Here is a 21,719-nt window from a genome sequence, read left to right as displayed (position 1 = left end):
TGAGAAAGACCTTGTCATTTTAGTTGTTCCCTCATAGGTAATAAATCTTTTTCTGGAATCTTTAAGGTCTTCTTTTTCTTTTTGGTGTTCTTTTTATTTGTTCTTCTGTAATTCATTGGTCTTCTTGAATCTTAGGAGTAATGTCTTCTATATTTAGTCATTATCTCATGAAATGAGATTATTTCCATTGTTCTCTAGTTCTCTTGAAACTCTTGATTAGATGTTGGTTGAACATTCTTACTGTGTTCTTCAAGTCTTAGCTTCTGTTTCATATTTTTAATCTTTTTGTCTTTCCATGTTGTATTCTTAGAACTGAGAGACATACAGGCAGGTCAGGTTCAAGACAACAGATTAAAATAACAGCCAGTGTTAAGGTCTTGACCACCAGTTAGAGAAGGTTGAAGGTATATTTTGCTAAGTTGTATTGCCTAGTTCACTAATTCTTCCATCTCTATCCTTGGCATTTTGTTGTAATGGGCATGGTTTCTGGATGACAGTGTCCAGAACATTATTAACAAACCTTGGTTCTATCTAAGCATAGGCATCCAGGAGATCCAGTTTGGTAGGGAAGACGTAATAGTGGGTTGTCTGGGCATAAGCAGTATTATATATAGTGCTTAGGTGCTTGAGCTCTATAATTAGACACAGTTTGATTCAAATCTCTTCTCAAGTTTATTACAAATGTGACCATTGACATGGCTCCTAATCTTGCTACACTTCAGTTTTCTTAGCATTGACTATTGGTATTATTTGTCCTAATTCAATTATAGCACTTTACTTAAAGGCAGATGTGGAAGTAACAGTATAATGTTACATTTTAGAAGGTAGGCTTAGGTAAGACAAGATTTTTTTTAAATTTTTTATTGATTTATAATCATTTTACAATGTTGTGTCAAATTCCAGTGTAGAGCACAATTTTTCAGTCATACATGAACATATACATATTCGTTGTCACATTTTTTTCTCTGTGAGCTACCATGAGATCTTGTGTACATTTCCCTGTGCTATACAGTATAATCTTATTTACCTATTCTACAATTTTGAAATCCCATCTATCCTTTCCCACCCTCTACCCCCTTGGCAACCACAAGTTTGTATTCTATGTCTGTGAGTCTATTTCTGTTTTGTATTTATGCTTTGTTTTTTTTGTTTTTGTTTTTGTTTTTAGATTCCACATATGAGCAATCTCATATGGTATTTTTCTTTTTCTTTCTGGCTTACTTCACTTAGAATTGACAGTCTCTAGGAGCATCCATGTTGAGGCAAATGGCGTTATGTTGTCGGTTTTTATGGCTGAGTAGTATTCCATTGTATAAATATACCACATCTTTTTTATCCAGTCATCCATTGATGGACATTTAGTCTGTCTCCATGTCTTGGCTATTGTAAATACTGCAGCTGTGAACATTGGGGTGCAGGTGTTATCCTGAAGTAGGGTTCCTTCTGGATATATGCCCAGAAGCGGGATTCCTGGGTCATACAGTAAGTCTATTCCTAGTCTTTTGAGGAATCTCCATACTGCTTTCCACAGTGGCTGCACCAAACTGCATTCCCACCAGCAGTGTAGGAGGGTTCCCCTTTCTCCACAGCCTCTCCAGCATTTAAGACTACAAATTTTAAACCCAGTTTTCACCATTTATTTGCTCTGTGCTGTGGGGGTTAAAGAGACAAGTAGATCACTTAATCTTTTAATTTATTTTATTTCTCTCCTTGGTTTCCTCATCTATTAAATTGAGGTAATAATTGCACCTATTTGTAGGGTTTTTAAATGAAATATTACAAGGCCTTAATAAATGATTGTTGCTGCTTTATTGCTGTTCTATTGAAGCAGGACTTCATTAGCAGCTAGAAGACTTAGCAACTGGAAGGAAGGAGGCTAGCAGGAACCAGGTGGGAATCAGGACCCCAGATAGGCAAATCAAGTTCAAGACAGTACATTAAAGTGATAGTCCAGTTAGATAGCCAGGACCAACAGAGAAAACAGAAAAGGTTGAAGATCAGTAGACACAGAAGTTTCAAACCCCAGGAATGCTGTATCTTACACTATGGCAGTCAGGCTTCCCCCACTACAGATTATCTGTGGAGATGGGACTTAAAGTTATTGATACAGTTGGTTCTCAATGGCTTAAACTTAGAGCCTAGTACCAGTGGTGGGTGGAACTAAAATAAGCAGAGATTCTGAATCATAGTTGAAGTGGAAAGTGAAATAGATTGGATTGAATTGTATCATCTTTTTTTACCAATAACACACATTTAGTGCTGTACCTCTGGGTATTTACTGTAAGGAAGTTGGGAAGAATATGTACAATGATATGGTTTAAAAGATTTTATCACAATGATGTTTAAAATGGTATTAAGAATGGATTCAGTCTAATACAAATGGCCAATAGGCACATGAAAAAATGCTCAATATCTCTGATTATCAGAGAAATGCAAATCAAAACTATGGTGAGGTATCACCTCACACTGGTCAGAATGGCCATCATTCAAAAGTCTACAAACAATAAATGCTGGAGAGAGCGTGGAGAAAAGGGAACCCTCCTACACCATTGGTGGGAATGTAGTTTGGTGCAGCCATTATGGAAAACAGTATGGAGATTCCTCAAAAGACTAAGAATAGATTTACCATATGACCTGGCAGTCCCACTCCTGGGCATATATCCAGAGGGAACTCTAATTCGAGAAGATACACGCACCCCAGTGCTCATAGCAGCAGTATTTACAATAGCCAAGACATGGAAACAACTTAAATGTTCATTGACAGGTGAGTGAACAAAGAAGCTGTGGTATATTTATACAATGGAGTACTACTCAGCCATAAAAAATGCCATTTGCAACAAAATGGAAGGACCTGGAGATTATCATTCTAAGTGAAGTAAGCCAGAAAGAGAAAGACAAATATATAACTTATATATGTAGAATCTAATAAAAGGACACAGATGAACTTATTTACAAAACAGACTCACAGACATAGGAAACAAACTTATGGTTACCAGAGGGAAAGGGGATAGAGAAGAATAAATTAGGAGTTTAGGATTTGCAGGTACTAACTGCTATATGTAAAATAGTTAACCTAAACAACAAGGTACTACTGTGTAGCACAGGTTACTATATTCAGTACTTTGTAATAGCCTATAATGAAAAAGATTATGAAAAGGAAAAAAAATATGTGTGTGTGTGTGTGTATGAATGAATCACTGTGCTATTCACCAGAAATTAACACTTTGTAAATAGGTTATACCTCAATTTAAAAAAAAGAAAAAGAATGGATTCAGTCTGAATGTCCAACATTGAGAATTGATTAAATAAATTTGTAATATATCTGTATAATATGAAACTCTAAACCCTTTTAAAATAGAAATGTATTTCTTGACGTGAAAAGATACTTATTATAGTTAAGCTATAAAGGCAGATTATACTGAGAATATGACTACTTTTTGTAAGAAAAATGCATACCTGTGCTTGTTCTTATCCATATCTGTGTGTAAAGAAGAGGAAGATTTGAAAATGTATTTACTAAAGTGTTAATAGTGATTTTTCTTGAAAAAGAGAAAATATAAGTGTTTTTATTTCCTTTCTAATTTCTGTACTGAACATTTATTGCTGTCATAGTAATACTTTTTTTTTATTTTTAAAAGTCAGACAATAAAATACTTTGACATTAGTTTCATTGTGAAATAGAGAATCTTTTATCTCCTTTTCACTTTATCATAGGATTTCTTTTAGTTTAAAACCACAAGACCATCTTTTATTAATTAATGTAATTTTGAGAGGTAACTTGCTTTTTTAATTCCTGCTGGCATTTATAAATCTAATCCTTTTTTGTTTATTTTTTAGGTCATTGTGTCAATGAGTATAGCATTTGCTCAGCAGACTGAACTATCTAGAATATCTGGGGAGAAAGAAGATGCTACATCATCAAAAGAAGCATCTCTCTGTCGTCAAGAACAGTATCATTTAAATGAAATGAAATTATCAGAGGGTCAAGTTTGTTTTCAGGCTTCTGAGACAACAGACATGAAATCTGAAGAATTTAAACCTCTTAGTAAAGAGTTAGGAGGAGATGGAAAGGAAGTTCTGTTATCAAACAAGGATAATCTTGATACACTAGAACCAAAGGACCGTGAACTCACTATTTCAGAGGAAATGTTCTTCAAAGATAAAACATTTATAGTCAGAGAACCTGTAAGTATGCTTCCTTAAGTTTAAAAAATTATAAACAATATTGTGACTTCCCTCACTATAAAATTATTAGTGGTAATGTTGCTTAATGGAGAATTAAGTATTCAATCCAGTCGTGGCTTAGAATTTTTGAAGTTTTTGAATAAATGACTTAATATTATTATTAAATAAACCAAGTCTGTTCCATAGTGTTCTTGTTTGTCTTGCACACATTGCATGATAAAACCTCATTGTAAATTATACCTATATTTTGTTTCAGTCAATTCAAGATTAATCATAACTACAATATGACTACATACTACAATATATGACTAAAAGATTTGCTTAATTTAATATGATAACATTTCAAGGAAACAGCTACCTATTTGAGAAGACAATTTAAAGCATTCTACTCTATATATGTTAATTCTTTTTCTTTATTCATTAATGGAAGATCTAGCCTGTCTGTACCTCAGCTGTGCCTTTAACAGAACATAATTCTATTTCTTTTATAATTATCTTAATTTAAATTTATTAATGTCCATGATGGGTTATGTCTTATTTAGAGGCATATTCAAATAAAATTGTCAACTCTTTATGAAATACAAAATTGTGAGATATTCATGAAAACCTCCTTAATTACCAGCAACCGTTCAAGGCCAAATGATTTATCATTTAAGTAGTAGCTCTTTAGGAGTTGAGATGCTTGTAGAAATCCATTAAGGAGTTGACTTCTTGTGAATATGAGAAGGGGAATATAAGGCTTTTATTTCCAAGTAAAAATTATTGAAGATTGTTTTTTATTGAACAGTTCTCTGTAGTACTCTGATGTACACTGCACAATATAAATTAGAAATAAAATTTCTCATTTTATAAATTTAATTTTGAAGTAAAAGTATTCTGTTTACATTATTTCCTCATCATAAAATATCAAGAGGAATAACGGAGTTATTCATTAAGAGTGGAAGAGATCTTGAGTGTCTTTCCTTATTCTCCTTCCTTAGAATTAGATTCCATCTAAACTAACTGATAAGCGATGTTTTGCTTTTGGAGAACAACATGTATAATGAAAACAAAGTAACTTCACATTGATTTGGAATTACAACTAAGACAAATATCTTTAATTACTTATGTTTTAGTTTAATAATGGGAATAAAAATGAATTGCTTTGAAAAAAAAATAAAATTTTTAATATGACTTGCTTTATGGGGTTAGTATTAGAATTTCTTTCATATTTAAAATATCAGTGCTGACAGATTTCCACAAAATGTTTTATGGTTGGAATTTTTATTTACTGTTATAGCTCCACGATGAGATTTTGGTATCAAGCATGGACGCGTCTAGACAACTGATGTTAAATGAAGAACAGTTGGAAGATATGAGGCAGGAACTTGTAAGACAATACCAAGAACATCAACAGGCAACAGAACTGTTAAGGCAGGCGCATATGCGGCAGATGGAGAGACAGAGAGAAGATCAGGAACAGCTACAAGAAGAAATTAAGAGGCTGAATAAACAGTTAGCCCAGGTATAGGACCTTGAGTCCCTTTTTTCCCCCAATTAAAATAGCAGTACTCTTTATATAGATACTTTTAAAGTCAAAATTATTGCCAAGATCTGAGCATATACAAATATTTAACAGATTTCACAAGCACAGCAGCCTTAGATCTTGTTAGGGTCACCTAACTCAACCTTGGATTGCATTATCTTTCTACCATTTGATTTTTCTGCCATTAAAGGCACTGGAAAAGTGGTCACAAGGTTATTTGTTTGCTTTTAATCATTTAATTGATGCTACATGGCAAAAGTACAAAGAAATTTAGGAAATTCTTTGTGCTGAGGTGCAGTTGGTATTCAGTTTAAACATATTTATATATAGTTTTGTGAGTCCACCAATTAGCATCTCCAAAGTTTACCTTTATCTATCTTTAATCTGTCTTTTTAATCATGAATGGAAATCTGAAGTAGTATGTTTCTGGAATTTTCTCCAAGGAAACATCTCTTCTTGATTTGAGAAATGCAAATTTACATAATGCTCTTACCACTTTCTTGACTAAATTTACATACTTGGTATTTGGGAGCTGAATTCTTATCAATTGCTGTATGTAATATACTCACAAAATCATTGTAGAAAAGCAAGAAGTAGTTCTGTAAAAGTTCTTATGAAAAGAAAGCTATTCAATTTATTTTGAAAAGATAGGCTAAAATAAGGGATAAGAAATAGAGAACTCTTGAAATACAGTTTCAGATATAGAGTAATATGAAAATTGGGTCGGGAACATTAAACATATCATTTGGAAAAATTAATTTTGCTTTTCTTCATTGCCTTTTGTGAATTTAAACTTCTGGATTTTTCAATGCAAAATTGGCATATAATAATACTGTTAGTTGAGCAACACAAATTCCTGAATATTTAGACCTAATTAGCTTTTTTTTATAAGTTTCAAATTTTGCATTGAACTTTATTATATATGCTTTTAACCCCTAATCATGGAATACAAATCAGGGTAGAACCAAAGCCTGTTGGTTCTAGGGGTTTAAAAGAAATCTGCTTAATATTCCTGCTTTCTCCTTCTATCGCAAACAATATTCTCTCATGACCTTTTTTCTTATTTAGAGATCCTCAATAGATAATGAAAACCTGGTTTCAGAGAGAGAGAGGGTGCTTTTAGAGGAGCTGGAAGCACTAAAGCAGCTGTCTCTAGCTGGAAGAGAGAAGCTGTGTTGTGAGCTGCGCAACAGCAGTACGCAAACACAGGTAGTATGGACTTTGGCCCATCTAGGAGCAATGGATCAACAATGCAGTAGGATCTGTGTGTCTTTGTTGTTGGTGTGAAATGTATTTTTTTATAGATATGAGCTTAACATATTTGTAATTGTGAACATGTAAGGTAGGTGGAGCCAAGATGCCTTACATTCCATTTAAGGTAATTTGAATCTTGACAGTGGGTTAGGAGCAACTGTTGTTTCACCAAAGAGCCGAGTAACTTAACAGACTTGTCACATTATAGTATGCTTTATCTTGAACCCATTAATATTTTTTTCATCTTTGCACCAGACTGTTTTATCTTTTTTGATAATGCTAATCTCTTGATAAAATATAGTTAAATATTATTTCAAACAGTATCTGTTTTGCACGCAGAGGTTCTGTTTCACCTTGTAATAATATAGAAGAATGTCACACTATTTCCAAGATGACGGGTTTTCTTTCTGTCTTGTCCTCTCTGCCTTTACACAAACTTAAACAGAATGAAAGTGAAAATCAAGAGGTTGAGGAACAGTCCTTTAAAGAAAAGGAATTGGACAGAAAACCTGAAGAGGTGCCTCCTGAAATTCTGTCCAATGAAAGGTATACAGAGTATGTATTTTTTCCAAGCAAAGTGAATTTAAATAATTGTTTCAATGCTATTAACTTTATTTGTCCTTTTATTTTGTACATTTATTTGTTCGTTGTACTCTGTATGTAAAGAATGATCATTTTTGATCATTAAATAGACGAATTTTTAAAAATCATTTGTATATAGAGTAACTGTATTGGATATTGATCATATACTTAAGTCAGTAAATGGTAGACATTATTTGGTTATTGAACCTTTCTTAATTTAATTTTATTCTTTAATTTTATTCTGTTCAGATGCCATTTTTTTATTCAAAAAACAAAGTTGTGCTTGTGAGTTTATCCCTTCACTGTGTGGACATACAGTTAGTGTAAACCACCCCCTGGTTTGTTTATGATGAGAAAAAATAATTAAATGTGATAGTCTACACTTAGCTTCTTTCATTCACTTACTGCATAACATATGAGAACTTTTAATCCGTACCCCATTTTCATGGAGGAATAAATTAATGATCTGATGTTAACAAAAATTTCCCTTAGTTTGATTTTGTACAGGTTAATAGAAAAAGGAAAATAGTTACCCACATTAATATTAAGAACTTTAATTACAATATTTTAAAGTTTGTTTTGTTCAAATGAAAATAATTTCTTTAATTTTAAATTAAAACTAATATCTACTAACTTAATTTCCTCCTTTTCCAATTTCTGTGACTGTCATCCCTCTGTGTCCTCCTAACCTCCTTCCTCAGCTTGCATGGAGGAATTTGGCCCCTAAGATTTTGGCTTCCCCATTGGATCATCAGTATGGAACACAGTCAGTATGGAACTCAAACAAGAAAGACAGTGTATGAAAATTAGAGTTACCACAGCAATATAAAATAAACAAAATGTTTATTTTATATTATTTATCTCCAGTTGATATACTTTTAAAATTATACAGTGTTTAGTTTTCAGGAATTTTTGTAGTGAGTGCTGATAAATGAGTATTCCTATTTATTGTGTTTTAACATCATATTAATTTTAATCATTTCTCTTATGTAGATGTATTTTCAGATTATCCTAGTCCTGGAGTGTTTGGAGCTTGACCAAAACCTCAGAAACAGTTAAAGAAATAAACCCTTATTTACTTCCTACTAACTAAATTATTTAGACTTTTATTTTTATTATCCTTGCTTATGTAAGCAGAGAACTTGATCTAGGTATAAAAATAGAACTGTCTTTTTCACTTGACAAATGCTGAAGGAAAACTGTTCCATTTATTACCTTGTCTTAAAATAGTTATCCTTTGTGCCTGTGAAAACAGATACTCTTTAACCTGCTTATTGCTGATCTCCAACAATGTGAAATTGAAAGAGGAACTGTTTTAAGCAGAGGACCTTTACTGTGAAAGTCTCTTATTTTGTCTTCATGTATTGAATATATAATTTGCTGCTGTAATATCATTTTTGAATTAAGCTGTTAGGACAAGAGAGTTATTTAGTTATTAGAAAGATTAATTAGATAACCTTCTGAATCACCCTTTATGGAAGTCTGTTTCTTGACATGTGAAGATGTTTGTGTTAAGCAAAAAAGAAAGCATACAAAAACACTTTGTCCAAGACCATCCCATTTTTGTTTTTTAAATATATACATTTATGAGAGAGGGGGAGGAAATGTCTAGAAGGATAGGCGTTAAAATGTTAACAGTGATTATCTCTGAGTACTAAGATATTTTGCTGGGTCGTTAGGAATATTTTCTAATTTTTAAAAGTAAGAATGTCACTTGTCTTGTAAAGAGATGCACTATTAATTCCATTTGGTTGAAAATAGGTTCCTTCTGTTGGCTGAAATGAGTACAGTATATGTAACAAGAAATTTCTGTCTCTGGAGCAAATATTCCCTCTGGTTTTGGCAGATAGGGAAATTGTACTGTCGACCTTTTTTAAAGCAGATCTCTGCCCCCCCCCCCTTTTTTTTTTAAATTAATCATATAGACCATCACCATTAAGCAATAGAAATACTGACACATTTTTTTCTGTTGGTATTTTAAAATTATATTTTAAGATTGTATTTTAAAATATACTGTTTGACCTATACAAAGATTAAATGTAAAACATAAAGAGTAACCATGAATGGTATTAACTAGCTCAATAACTTGCATATGCTTAGGTTCTGCCATAATTTTTAAAACTGAGTTTTTGCATCTCTCTGAAATTTTCTTCTATTCTGGAACCTCTGGCGTAAAACTTTAGTTATTTGATTTCTTTCAGGTCAACAAAACGTTGCACATTTTTAGAAAATATTATAGTTCACTTAATGACCAAAATTTTTCAGAAGAAAACAAATTTTATAATTATAAAATAAATTGAATACAAAAAAGCACTTCATTTTAAGTGCCATTATATATTATTTTAATAGTCACATGAAATTTTTTTAAGTCAAATATTTTGTAGTGTATTTTTTGCAGAACATAACTGAAGTGTTTGCTTTAAAAGGATTAAACATTTTAATAAATGTTTCCTTATCTATACAGGTATGCACTCCAGAAAGCTAATAACAGACTTCTGAAGATCCTCTTAGAAGTTGTAAAGACAACAGCAGCTGTTGAAGAAACAATTGGTCGCCATGTCCTTGGTATTCTAGATAGATCTAGTAAAGGCCAGTCGTCTGCCAGCCTGATTTGGAGGTCAGAAGCAGAGAAACCAATAAAGTCATGTGTCCACGAAGAACATACAGGAGGTACCAATTTTATATGCTGTTGAAATTATCATCATCTTCAGTAAATCTTGCTGAATTCAAGGCACTTTACTATATGTTGGAAACACAGAAGAGAAAATATTAAAGTATTTTCCAATAAAAAGACCTCCAAACACAAAAACACTAAAGCCACTGTTCTCAAAATACCATTGTTGTTAAGCATTTGCAAGTGGGTGTCTTAGAGTTGTCATTACACATACATAGGCTTATTACTATGCTACATAAACCAAAGGCTATATAATTTCTCCACCAATAAAAAGTAAAGTCCACATGACCACTCAGGACACTTACCAATATCCATAAGGTATAGGCAATGTCCTGAAACCACCCTGTAAATTAAGGACAGCTTAGAAATAAAGAGCTTTTCATAATCAAGTTTTCACATACCTGTTGAGATGGTGAAAAGGAAGTCTTTATAAGAAATCCAAGGTTTGAGCTTATCTTTGGACTGTCCTCTGCTAGGTCCTTTTTTCCTTTTGGAGAAGCGGATGTTTGCATATCCACGAGTTAGATCCTAACATGACATGACCTGTTTTCCCATCTCTCTTTTCTAGCTGTGTGGGTTGGGCTCTTCTTTGAATTCCTTATTGTCACATTGCTGACCTTACAGTCTCTCTTGCTTTTTCAATTCATCATTCCTTGCTGGAGAGGGAATCAGAAAATCAAAAGTGGAAAAAGTTTTTGTCAGATAGAGGAAAATAGGGTCTGGAAACTTCAACTATGAGATCAAGGCCTTCCTTCACTACCATTCCATGCCCAACAACTTCTCCCCAGTTGGAGACCAGTCATCTTAAGAATAAAAATGCCAGTGTATGCAGTTTTGGAGAGCATTCTGTTTGTTAAGTTTCATGTGGAGAAATGAGAAGAAATTATCCCACTTAGAGAAGATTTACCTAGTTACAGTTTGACCAATAGCATTTTTCTAAGTGCAGAGAAAAACTTGATTTGAAATTTTAAGTAAAATTGACTTTAAAAACCTGTTGATTTCAAAGATAATTTTTAAAACTGCTTTCAGTAAAGTAAGAGCTCAAATAATACTGTAATTTTAAACTTCCCTACAAACTGGTTGTTTTCAAACTTTGTAGAAGTATTTTCTTTAATTTCTTGGTTAAGCTCTCAATCAAGGGCTGTATTTTTGCATATGGATCTTGATGTATAGAAAAGCATTAGGTAATATTTTCTTGGTCCCATTGTGAAAGTGTTTATCATATTATGCTTTTTTTAAAAAGCAAGTATTTCATTAACCAGTTTCACTTAACCATTTGGGAAAGGGGACATCTTTGCTCTTCTACAGGTGAGACCTGCTCCATATTCAAAAGACACTTGGAGGGGAGAGTATAGCTCAAGTGGTAGAGCACATGTTTAGCATGCACAAGGTCCTGGGTTCAATCCCCAGTACCTCCTCTAAGAATAAATAGATAAACCTAATTACCACCCCCCAACAAAAAAAGTTAAAAAAAAAAAAAAAAAAGACACTCAGGAATGTTCTGTCGGTTACAAAAATACTTTGTGCTTTTTTTGTTGGCAGGTCTCTTAGACATTTCTCAAAGTTGTTGCTGAAGATTTCAGCAAATGACATACCTTAAAAGACCACAAACTCACTTCCAGAGCAGTGTTCCCATACTTATGAAAAGGAATAAATTGGTAATTTAATTCAAGCATAGAGGGTTATATTTATGTTCTTTTTCTATGAGAAAGCAGACTCAAAAGGACATCTGATCTACTAGCCTGCTTTCTTGCATGCCTGCATCTGAATCTCTCATCATAGATTAAATATGTCTCTATCCTATTTTGAGATATCTAACAATAGAGTCATTTTAAAATTATAAGCAGTTTTATCAGTTCAATTCTACAGATATTTATTGAGCAATTTCTTTTTGCTCTCTGCTTTACAATTCACAGTCTAGTGAAAGAGGCACTGAAATTCCAATTCATGGCAAAATAAAATCATGTTACTTAATATTTTAATACCACTATATATATATTTGAATCAAGCCTTTTAAAAAAATTTATTTAACTGTTAATGGATACTGAAAATAATATTAAGATCCAAGAGGAAAAATTAAACCCACAGTTAAAAAATATAGTATAAAGAATATTAAAGCAGAGATAAGAATTTTGGTGGTATTAGCATCATTGATTATAATGTGCATTTTCCATTTAATTACTCAGTTTTTATGTTTTTGAACGTGGCAATGATGTGTTAGTCTTACTAACAAAATTAGGATGACCCCTAATACTATTTGGAGACTCTTAGATACAATTTTCATCTTGAAGGAAATACTGAATTAATAGAATTTATAATTTATAACTTTGACTTTGCTGATAAAGTTTGAAGAAAACATTGTCTTTAAAATATTAACACTGTTCCATATGTAAGAATTTTTCTGGATGTTTCTTCATATTTTTAATGGAAGTAGTATTGTAAAAACTAAAATGAACTTTTGAATTATTTATTATATGTCTTATTTAATGTAATGGAAAAAGTTAAGTCCAAATCTGAATATGAAGCAACTTTTTGCTTTTCAGTTTTTAACATACGGCTTTCTGTTGCATATAATAGCACTTGTAATCTGTTTTCAGCCTTCAAGTCAACTTGTTTAGATTTTAAGCATGTGTGGACTTGTTAACTCTCTAAAAAAATAAATAATTGACTTGCTAATGTTTGCTTCCTCATAAGAATAACCTAGTTTATGAAACTGAAGGGAAATTTGAGCCAAGGTGAAATCACTTGAACTTCAGTGAATATTAGATTTGTTCATAAAAATGAATTCCCCCAGGATGTGTCTAAAGAAATTGTCCTGTAGGCCTGTACTGTGATGGTTCAGAGATAAAATGCTTTTACCTGTCCTTTAGGAGGCCAGGGACTGAATCTCATTTGCTGCAGCTTTTATTTGGAGCAGTGTGATGTTACAAAAAGAATGCTGGATTAATGAGGTGGTCTTTGATTCTTGTTCTAGTTTGCTGTGACCTTGGGCAAATCTCAGCCTCCTGGGGCTTCGGTTAAGTTTACTCACCTGTCACATATGAGAGTCAGACTAGAGTCAGTGGTTTCCAGTTGGAGCCCTAGAAACCTTCAGGCCATTGGAGCAGGGGAATGCAGTGTCATATCACCCTTCCTAAACTGAGAAGCTTATAGTTATCTATATGGAATGAACATGCTATGATCCATAAAATAAACGACTAAAGAATTTTTGAATAACCATCATCTGCCATACTTAAGACACAAGTCTGAGTGTCTCACCAATCTGAAATCATGTTTCTGTTCATGAAACTGGTCATTCTGAGATTTCTATTGGCGTTTAATGAAATTGCCCTGCCAGTTTATATTTTTCTTTGATTTTTGTCCTGCCAAAGACTTGTTATTATAAATACAGTGTAAGTTTGATGCTGTTCTCATTCCTTTATTTCATTAGAATAAACAAAAAAAGTCCTATTTCTTCATTGGAATGTACTCAGATTATTTTTGTTTGTTTGTATCTTCAAAATGTTGTCAATCAAATATATTAAGCTGGTTGACATCTTTATCTTTTCTAGGTACTCTAATGTTTATTTTTTCATTAGCCATTAAAAATTTAACATTCAGAATCTTTATATAAGCCATTTTATTTTATATATCCTTTGTATTTTGTGTTTGAGATTTGCTTCCATGTAATAAATAGTACCTTCAGTTTTTTCCTCACCATTGATTTCTTCTCTGCACCCTAAAACATGCTGATATCTCATAATACAGAAAAGAAAAACATTAGTTTTTCTCAGCTTTGCTCCCCCTTTAAGGTAAACCTCAACAATCTATGAGAGATTAGACCAGTTCCTGCTTCCACCAGCTTTGGTCTCTGTTTCTACGGTACCGAAGCTACTCTCTCTAAGGACAAACATGATCTCGCAATTGTCAACTCCAGTGGTATCTTCTGAGTCCTTGTCCTGTTTGACTTTCTAGACAAATAACAATATTGAAATCTTTCCCTTTTTGAAACATTCTCTTCTTTTGTCTGAGAGCATCTCTCCCCTGTCTTTTTTAAATTTTTTTAAATAGGTTCTTTTTTTGACTTATTCTGTGTAGGGACTCCAACTGTGTTTGTCCTTCCCTCACTAAATATTGCTCCCAAAACAAATATGTCCAATTCCAAAGTTTGATTCTCACTTTCTACAAATGATTCCTAAGTCTCTGCCGACCCAAATTTCTAAAAGTTGATTTCTCTTCCATATAGCTCATTACTACTTCAGATTCCTCATTTTTCATGCTTACTCTGTACATTTTCTCCTGATTTTAGAGTATTTTCTTAATGACTCTTCTATCTAAGCTGGAAACCGAGAGTCATCTTTTACTACTTCTCTTTCTTCCTTGTCTTATACATTCAGTCTTTTCCAACCTTGGCCTAGACTCCATCCATCTTACTTAATGTCCTTAACACTTCTTATCCTGGCATTTGAAATAGCATTCTAACCAGACTTTTCTCCTCAAACCCTTCCTCTGCATTGCTACAGTTTACTTCTTGATTCATGTATTTGATGTTACCTTCCAGCTCCGAAATTTACTTCCTCATAATTTCTAATAAAACCCCACATTACTATAAAATGTAAGGGCTTTCACAACTTGGATCCAGCCTACCTTCTAGCTACCTTGTTTCAGCTCTGTCCCCTGCCTTATCCTTACTTCTCCACATACTTTCATCTCATAGAGCCTTGACTTCTCATCATATTGCATCATGTTCTCTTTCCTAAGATTTGTCCAATACTCTTTGTCCATTAAAAGAAAATGTTCCTAGAATGCATTTAATTTCTCAGATAAAAATGCTATATAACATAGGTATTTTTAGCTTTTTTTTAACACCAATTATGAACTGTTAATACTTTTTGCTTCTGTAGCTTCATCAAAAATTTATTTATTTTCTAGACTGCATAATTTAGTGACTTTGTAATATACATTGTATTGTACTGTATCTGAACTTATTTTGAATTCTAAGGTCATTTTGAACTCATGTCTAAAGTATTAATCCCTATTATCAGGACATTCCATTTTGAATATATGGAATAATATAAGTAAATACTAGTCTAGTTGTTTTTTAATTTTGAGAATAAAAATACAAAATGAAAATTGTATTAGCTGTTATACTAAGAATTAGATAAACCTATGTAATAGCAAACATTTAAAATCTTTTTCTAGAATGCAGTTTGGATTCTTCAGCCAGTGACATACAGAGAACATGCTTAGTGAATATTGAATCACGCTGAATTTGAATCCTCTATCTGAAACTGCATCTGATGTCATTACTACATTAGATTGAGAGACCTCCATATGGCACTATCTTCTTTAGCAAGACATCTTAGTAAATAGCTCTTACTCTCCTGGGTGACTGTGTCAAACTCAAAATTTATTCCAAGTACTTTGGAAATTAAAGTTTCCTCGGCTTTTAATTTGTCAACTCTGTAGAGTTACTGATAAGATGTATGTACTACTTGTAATAAAAGAATAGGTAATTCCTGTTCAGGAAGTTTCATTGTTCGGTTGTAACATGCTGCCACAGATGAGAACTGTATTCCATGGCAGTAATGAATAACAGTTTCAGTTTAGAGAAAACACTTCTAAAGCTTTATCTTCTGCCCATGTAAATTCAGTTTTCTTTACATAAGATAAAAGAATAGTGTGGGTACCTAAGTCCATATTTAAAATCCGAACTGCCTATTAGTCTAACCTCTTCCCGGTATACTTATTACAAAAATTGCAAACTACAAAATGATCTTAAGTCTCTTATTGCCTAGCTGAACAGGTAATACTGCCCAGGATAGTGCTCAGAAATCCAAGGGTCTACTCTAGACAAAGTCAAGCACTTTTATCCTTCCATACATCTGGAATATCCCATTGCACAATGTTTTTCTTTTCATGTTGTTTTGTGTTTTTTTCATTACACTGTGTGTAATGACCTTGAGGATAGGAACCAGGTCTTGCCACCTGTGTGTCTCCATTACTTAGTATTTAGTGGACATTTAGGAAATACCTGTCGAAAGGTGTTTCAAAATTTTTTTAACAAATTAAAAATAATACGGGGAGGGTATGGCTCAGTTGTAGAGCATGTGCTTAACAGGCACAAAGTCCTGGGTTCAATCCCCAGTACCTCCATTAAAATGAATAAATAAATAAACCTAATTACCTACCCCCCCAAATTTTTTTCTTTAAATGAAAAAATTTTTTTAAATAAATTAAAAGTACTGACTATCCCATGTATTAATTTATGCAAAGCTCTATTGGCATAGCATTATTCTTCCCATTTTTATACCTGGTAGGTTATCAAATAATATTACATTCTGTATTTGCCTATTTTATGTTTTGTTGCAAAGTTATTAAGAGACCTTGTGGTTCCAGTGATTTCAAGTTTTAATTTGATTTTATTTTGTAACTTTTTAAAAACTATAATTATTAAGTATAATTGATTCGTACCTTTAAAATAATGTTATTCTAGTTACAGATGATTCTGTACCCTCTTATTCTGGAAGTGATATACCAAGAAGTGACAGTAGCATATGGTCAAAAGTAACTGAGGAAGGAACGGAGCTATCACAGCGGCTTATGAGGAGTGGTTTTGCTGGAACTGAAATAGACCCTGAAAATGAAGACCTTATGCTGAATATTAGCTCTCGACTACAAGCAGCAGTTGAAAAACTCCTAGAAGCCATAAGTGAAACTAGTAATCAGGTAACCTCCTTATATTGCTAATATGTACTGAGTTTAAAGTATTTCTTTCAAACCAGGGAATGACAACTAAATTTTTTCTCTCTACTGTCTCACAAAAATTTAATTTTGGTCCCCTTTATTTATTTTTTTTAATTAAAAAATTTTTTTTAATTGAAGTATACTCAGTTTACAATATTGTGTCAATTTCTGGTGTACAGGATGTTTCAATCATACATGCACATATATATATTCCTTTTCATATTCTTTTTCATTACAGATTACTGCAAGATATTGAATATAGTTCCCATGTGTTATACAGTAGGACTTTGTTGTTTATCTGTTTTATATATAGTAGTTAGTATCTGCAAATCTCAAACTCCCAATTTAGTCTCCTCTGATAACCATAAGTTTTTTATGTCCATGAGTCTGTTTCTGTTTTCTAAATAAGTTTATTTGTGTCTTTTATTTATTTTTTTAGATTCCACATATGAGTGATACCATATGGTAGTTTTTTTTTTATCTTTTCTGGCTTACTTCACTTAGTATAATAATCTCCAGGTCCATCCATGTTGCTGTAAATGGCATTATTTTATTTTTTATGGCTGAGTAGTATTCCATTGTATACCGTAACTTCTTTATCCAGTCATCTGTCAGTGGACATTTAGGTTGTTTCCATGTCTTGGCTATTGTAAATAGTGCTGCTGTGAATACTGGGGTGCATGTATCTTTTCGAATTAGAATTCCCTCTGGATATATGCCCAGGAGTGGGGTTGCTGGATCCTATGGTAAGTCTATTTTTAGTTTTTTAAGGAATCTCCATATTGTTTTCCATAATGGCTGCACCAGACTACATTCCCACCAGCTGTGTAGGAGGGTTCCCTCTTCTCCACACCCTCTCCAGCATTTATCGTGGAAGATGATACCTTATTGTAGTTTTGATTTGCATTTCTCTGATAATTAATGATACTGAACGTTTTTTTCACGTGCCTATTGATCATTTGTGTGCTATCATTAGAGAATTACTTGTTTATGTCATCTGTGCATTTTTGGATTGGGTTGTTTGTTTTTTTGTTATTAAGTTGTATGAGTTGTTTATATATTCTGGAGATTAAGCCCTTGTCAGTCATATCGTTTGCAGGTATTTTCTCCCATTCTGTAGGCTTTTTGTTTTGTTTATGGTCTGCTTTGCAAAAGCTTATAAGTTTAATTAGGTCCCATTTGTTTATTTTTGTTTTCATTTCTGTTTACCTGGGTAGACTGCCCTAGGAGAACATTGCTAAGATTTATGTCAGAAAATGTTTTGCCGATTTTTTCTTCTAGGAGGTTTAGTCTCTTGTCTTATATTTAAGTCTTTAAGCCATTTTGAGTTTATTTTTGTGTATGGTGTGAGGGAGTGTTCTAACTTCGTTGATTTACACATGGCTGTCCAACTTTCCCAACAACACTCGCTGAAGAGACTGTCTTTTCTCCATTGTATATTCTTGCCTCTTTTGTCAAAGATTAATTGACCATAAGTGTGTGTGTTTTTACTGGGCTCTCTTGTCAGTTCCATTGATCCATATGTCTGTTTTTGTGCCAGTACCACACTGTTTTGAATACTGTAGTTCTGTAGTGTTGCCTGAAGTCTGGGAGCGTTATTCCTCCAACTTTGTTCTTTTCCTTCAGTTATTTCTTTGGCAGTTCTGGGTCTTTTGTGGTTCCATATAGATTTTAGGATTATTTGTTCTAGTTCTCTGAAAAATGTCCTGGTTAATTTGATAGGGATCACATTAAGTTTGTAGATTGCTTTGGAGAGTATGGCCATTTTAATAGTATTAATTCTTCCAATCCAAGAACATGGGATATCTTTCCATTTCTTTAAGTCATTTTTAATTTCCTTAATCAGTGTTTTATAGTTCTCAGGGTATGAGTCTTTCACCTCCTTAGTCAGATTCATTTATAAGTATTTTTTTAATGTGATTTTTAAAGGGATTATTTCTTTTACTTTGCTTTTTTGATATTTCGTTGTTAGTGTAAAGAAATGCAAATAATTTCTGTATGTTAATCTTGTATCCTGCTACCTTGTTGAATTGTTTTAACAGCTCTAGTAGTTCTTGTAAGGAGCCTTTAGGGTTGTCTATATATAGTACCACGTCATCTGTGTATACTGACAATTTTATGTCTTCTCTTCCAGTTTGGATCCCTTGTATTTCTTTTTCTTGTCTTATTGCTGTAGCTAGGACTTCCAAGACTATGTTGAATAGAAGTGGTCAGAGTGCGCATCTTGTTTGATTCCGTATTTTCTCAGGAAGGCTTTTAACTTTTGACAGTTGAATATTATGTTCGCTGTGGGTTTGTTATAAGTAGGTTTTATTATATTGAGATATGTTTCCTCTGTACCTGTGTTAGTAAGAGTTTTTATCATAAATAGGTCTTGAATTTTATCAAATGTTTTTTCTGCATCTGTTGAGATGATCATGTGCTTTTTGCACTTTCTTTTGTTGATGTGGTCTGTCACATTGATGTTTGCGTATGTTGAACCATCCTTGTGTCCCTGGGATGAATCCAACTTGATCATAGTGTGTGATCTTTTTTATGTTGTTGGATTCTAATCAAAGAACCATTAGTTTATCTATCAAAGGAACATCAGTTTGCTAATATTTTGCTGAGGAGTTTTGCATCTATGTTCATCAACAATATTGGCCTGTAACTTTCTTTTTTGGTACTGTCTTTTTCTGGTTTTGGTATCAGGGAGATGGTGGCTTTATAGAATAAGTTTGGGATTGTTCCCTCCTTCCTCTTCAATGTTTTGGAAGAGTTTTTTGTTTTTTGTTTGTTTGTTTGTTTGTTTTGTTTTTTTTTGGAAGAGTTTGAGAAGGATTGGTTCTTCTTTGCCTGTTTGGTAGAATTCCCTAGTGAAGCCGCCTCGTTCTGGACTTTTGTTTGCAGGGAGTTTTGTTTTTTTGTTTTTTTTTTGTTGTTGTTGTTGTTTTTTATTGCTGATTCTATTTCACTTCTAGTGACTTGTCTGCTCAAATGCTGGTTCTTCTTGATTCTGTTTTGGTGGACTGTATGTTTCTAGAAACTTGTCGATTTCTTCTAGATTGTCCATTTTGTTGCCAGATAGGTGTTTATAGAATTCTCTTGTGGTTTTTTTGTACTTCTGTGGTGTTGATTATAATTTCTCTTTCATTTTGTATTTTGTTTATTGTGTTCTCTCTCTCTTCTTGGTGAGCCTGGCCAGAGGCTTGTCAATTTTGTTTACTCTTTCAAAAAACCAGCTCTTGGTTTGATTGATTTTTTTCTGTTGTTTTTTTAAAATCTCTATTTTGTTTATTTCCTCCCTGATCCTTACTATTTCTTTCCTTCTGACTTTATGTTTTGTGTTTTCTTCTTTTTGTAATTCTTTTAGGTGGTGGTTTAGGCTGTTTATTCAAGATTGTCCTTGTGTTTCTTTAAGAAGGCCTGTATTGCTGTGAACTTCTCTCTTAGGACTGCCTTGTGTGCATCTCATAGATTTTGTGTGGTTGTGTTTCCATTGTCATTTGTCTCAAGGTATTTTTAAATTTCTTCTTTAATACCATCATTGGCCCATTGATTTTTTTTTTTTAGTAGCATGTTGTTTAGTCCCCATGCTGTTGTTTTTTTCTCATTTTTCTTTTTGTGATTGACTTCTAGCTTCATGCCATTGTGGTCAGAAAAGATGCTTGAAATAATTTGTATCCCCTTAAATTTGTTGAGGCTTCTTTTGTGTCCAGATATGTGGTCTATCCTAGAGAATGTTCCATATGCATTTGATAAGAATGTATATTCTATTTGGAGGGGATGTAATTCCTGAAAATACCAACTAAGTCTTACTGTTCTATTGTATTGTTTAGTATCTCTGTTGCCTTATTGATTTTGAGACTGGAAGATCTGTCCAGTGATGTTAGTGGAGTGTTAAAGTCTCCTACTATTAATGTGTTCCCATCAGTTTCTCCCTTTATATCTGTTAGTATTTGTTTTATATATTTAGGTGCTCCTATATTAGGTACATATATTTTAACGAGTGTAATATCTTCGTCTTGTATTTCTCCTTCTATCGTTACATAGTGTTCTTCTTTATCTTTCTTTATGGCCTTTGTTTTCAGGTCATTTCCTATCATTTCCATTTGCAAGAAATATCTTTTTCCATCCTCTCACTTTCATTCTGTGTGTGTCCTTCACCATAAAGTGGGTCTCTTGTAGGCAGCATATTGTAGGCTCTTGTTTTATTATCCAGTCTGACATTCTGTGTCTTGATTAAAGCATTTAGTCCATTGACATATATGGTAATTATTGATGTGTGTTTATTGCTATTTTAAACTTTGTTTTCCTGTTGATTTTGTTTCTTTACATTTTGTTTTTCCTTTTGTGGTTTGATAATTTTCTTTTTGGTCTTTGTGACTCTGTTGTATGCTATTGATTTGTGTTACCCTGTTTTTCAAGTATGTTAACCCATTACTATTATCTGTTTGCTTTGGACTGGTAATCATATAGGCTCAAGCACAAACTAAAAAAGAACCAAAGAAAACTATGTATTTTTTGCTCTCCTCTCCCACATTTAATGATTTTGATGTTCCCTTTTACATCTTCATATTTTTTCTCTTGCTGTTCATTGTAGTTATTGCATTTCCAATTGTGGTTTTCTCTTTTTTTATAGATTCCTTTCTTTTTTTCTATTTAAGGAAGACCTTTCAATATTTTTTTAGACAAGCTTAATAAGCTTTCAGTTTTCGCTTATCTGTGAAAATGTTACAAAGACAACCAATACTGATACCAGTAGTCTTCTTTTTAAGTGGTAAGGGTTAATAT

The 21,719-nt window shown here is 32.9% G+C and overlaps 1 protein-coding gene across 1 annotated transcript in view; it reads left to right on the top strand.

The window, feature by feature from the left end:
- The window catches only part of AKAP9 (A-kinase anchoring protein 9), a 168,580-nt gene that overhangs the window by 90,580 nt on the left and 56,281 nt on the right, over positions 1 to 21,719 (top strand). The window contains exons 18-23 of the mRNA XM_010978037.3: positions 3,838 to 4,185; positions 5,465 to 5,689; positions 6,779 to 6,919; positions 7,410 to 7,510; positions 10,011 to 10,216; positions 16,696 to 16,928. Coding sequence (XP_010976339.3) covers positions 3,838 to 4,185; positions 5,465 to 5,689; positions 6,779 to 6,919; positions 7,410 to 7,510; positions 10,011 to 10,216; positions 16,696 to 16,928 — 1,254 coding nt within the window. The remainder of the gene's footprint in view (positions 1 to 3,837; positions 4,186 to 5,464; positions 5,690 to 6,778; positions 6,920 to 7,409; positions 7,511 to 10,010; positions 10,217 to 16,695; positions 16,929 to 21,719) is intronic.

The sequence above is a fragment of the Camelus dromedarius genome, chromosome 7 (genome assembly GCF_036321535.1).
Source record: "Camelus dromedarius isolate mCamDro1 chromosome 7, mCamDro1.pat, whole genome shotgun sequence".
NCBI lineage: Eukaryota > Metazoa > Chordata > Mammalia > Artiodactyla > Camelidae > Camelus > Camelus dromedarius.
Note: the sequence above shows the minus strand (reverse complement) of the source record. Positions and strands in the feature narration are given on the sequence as shown.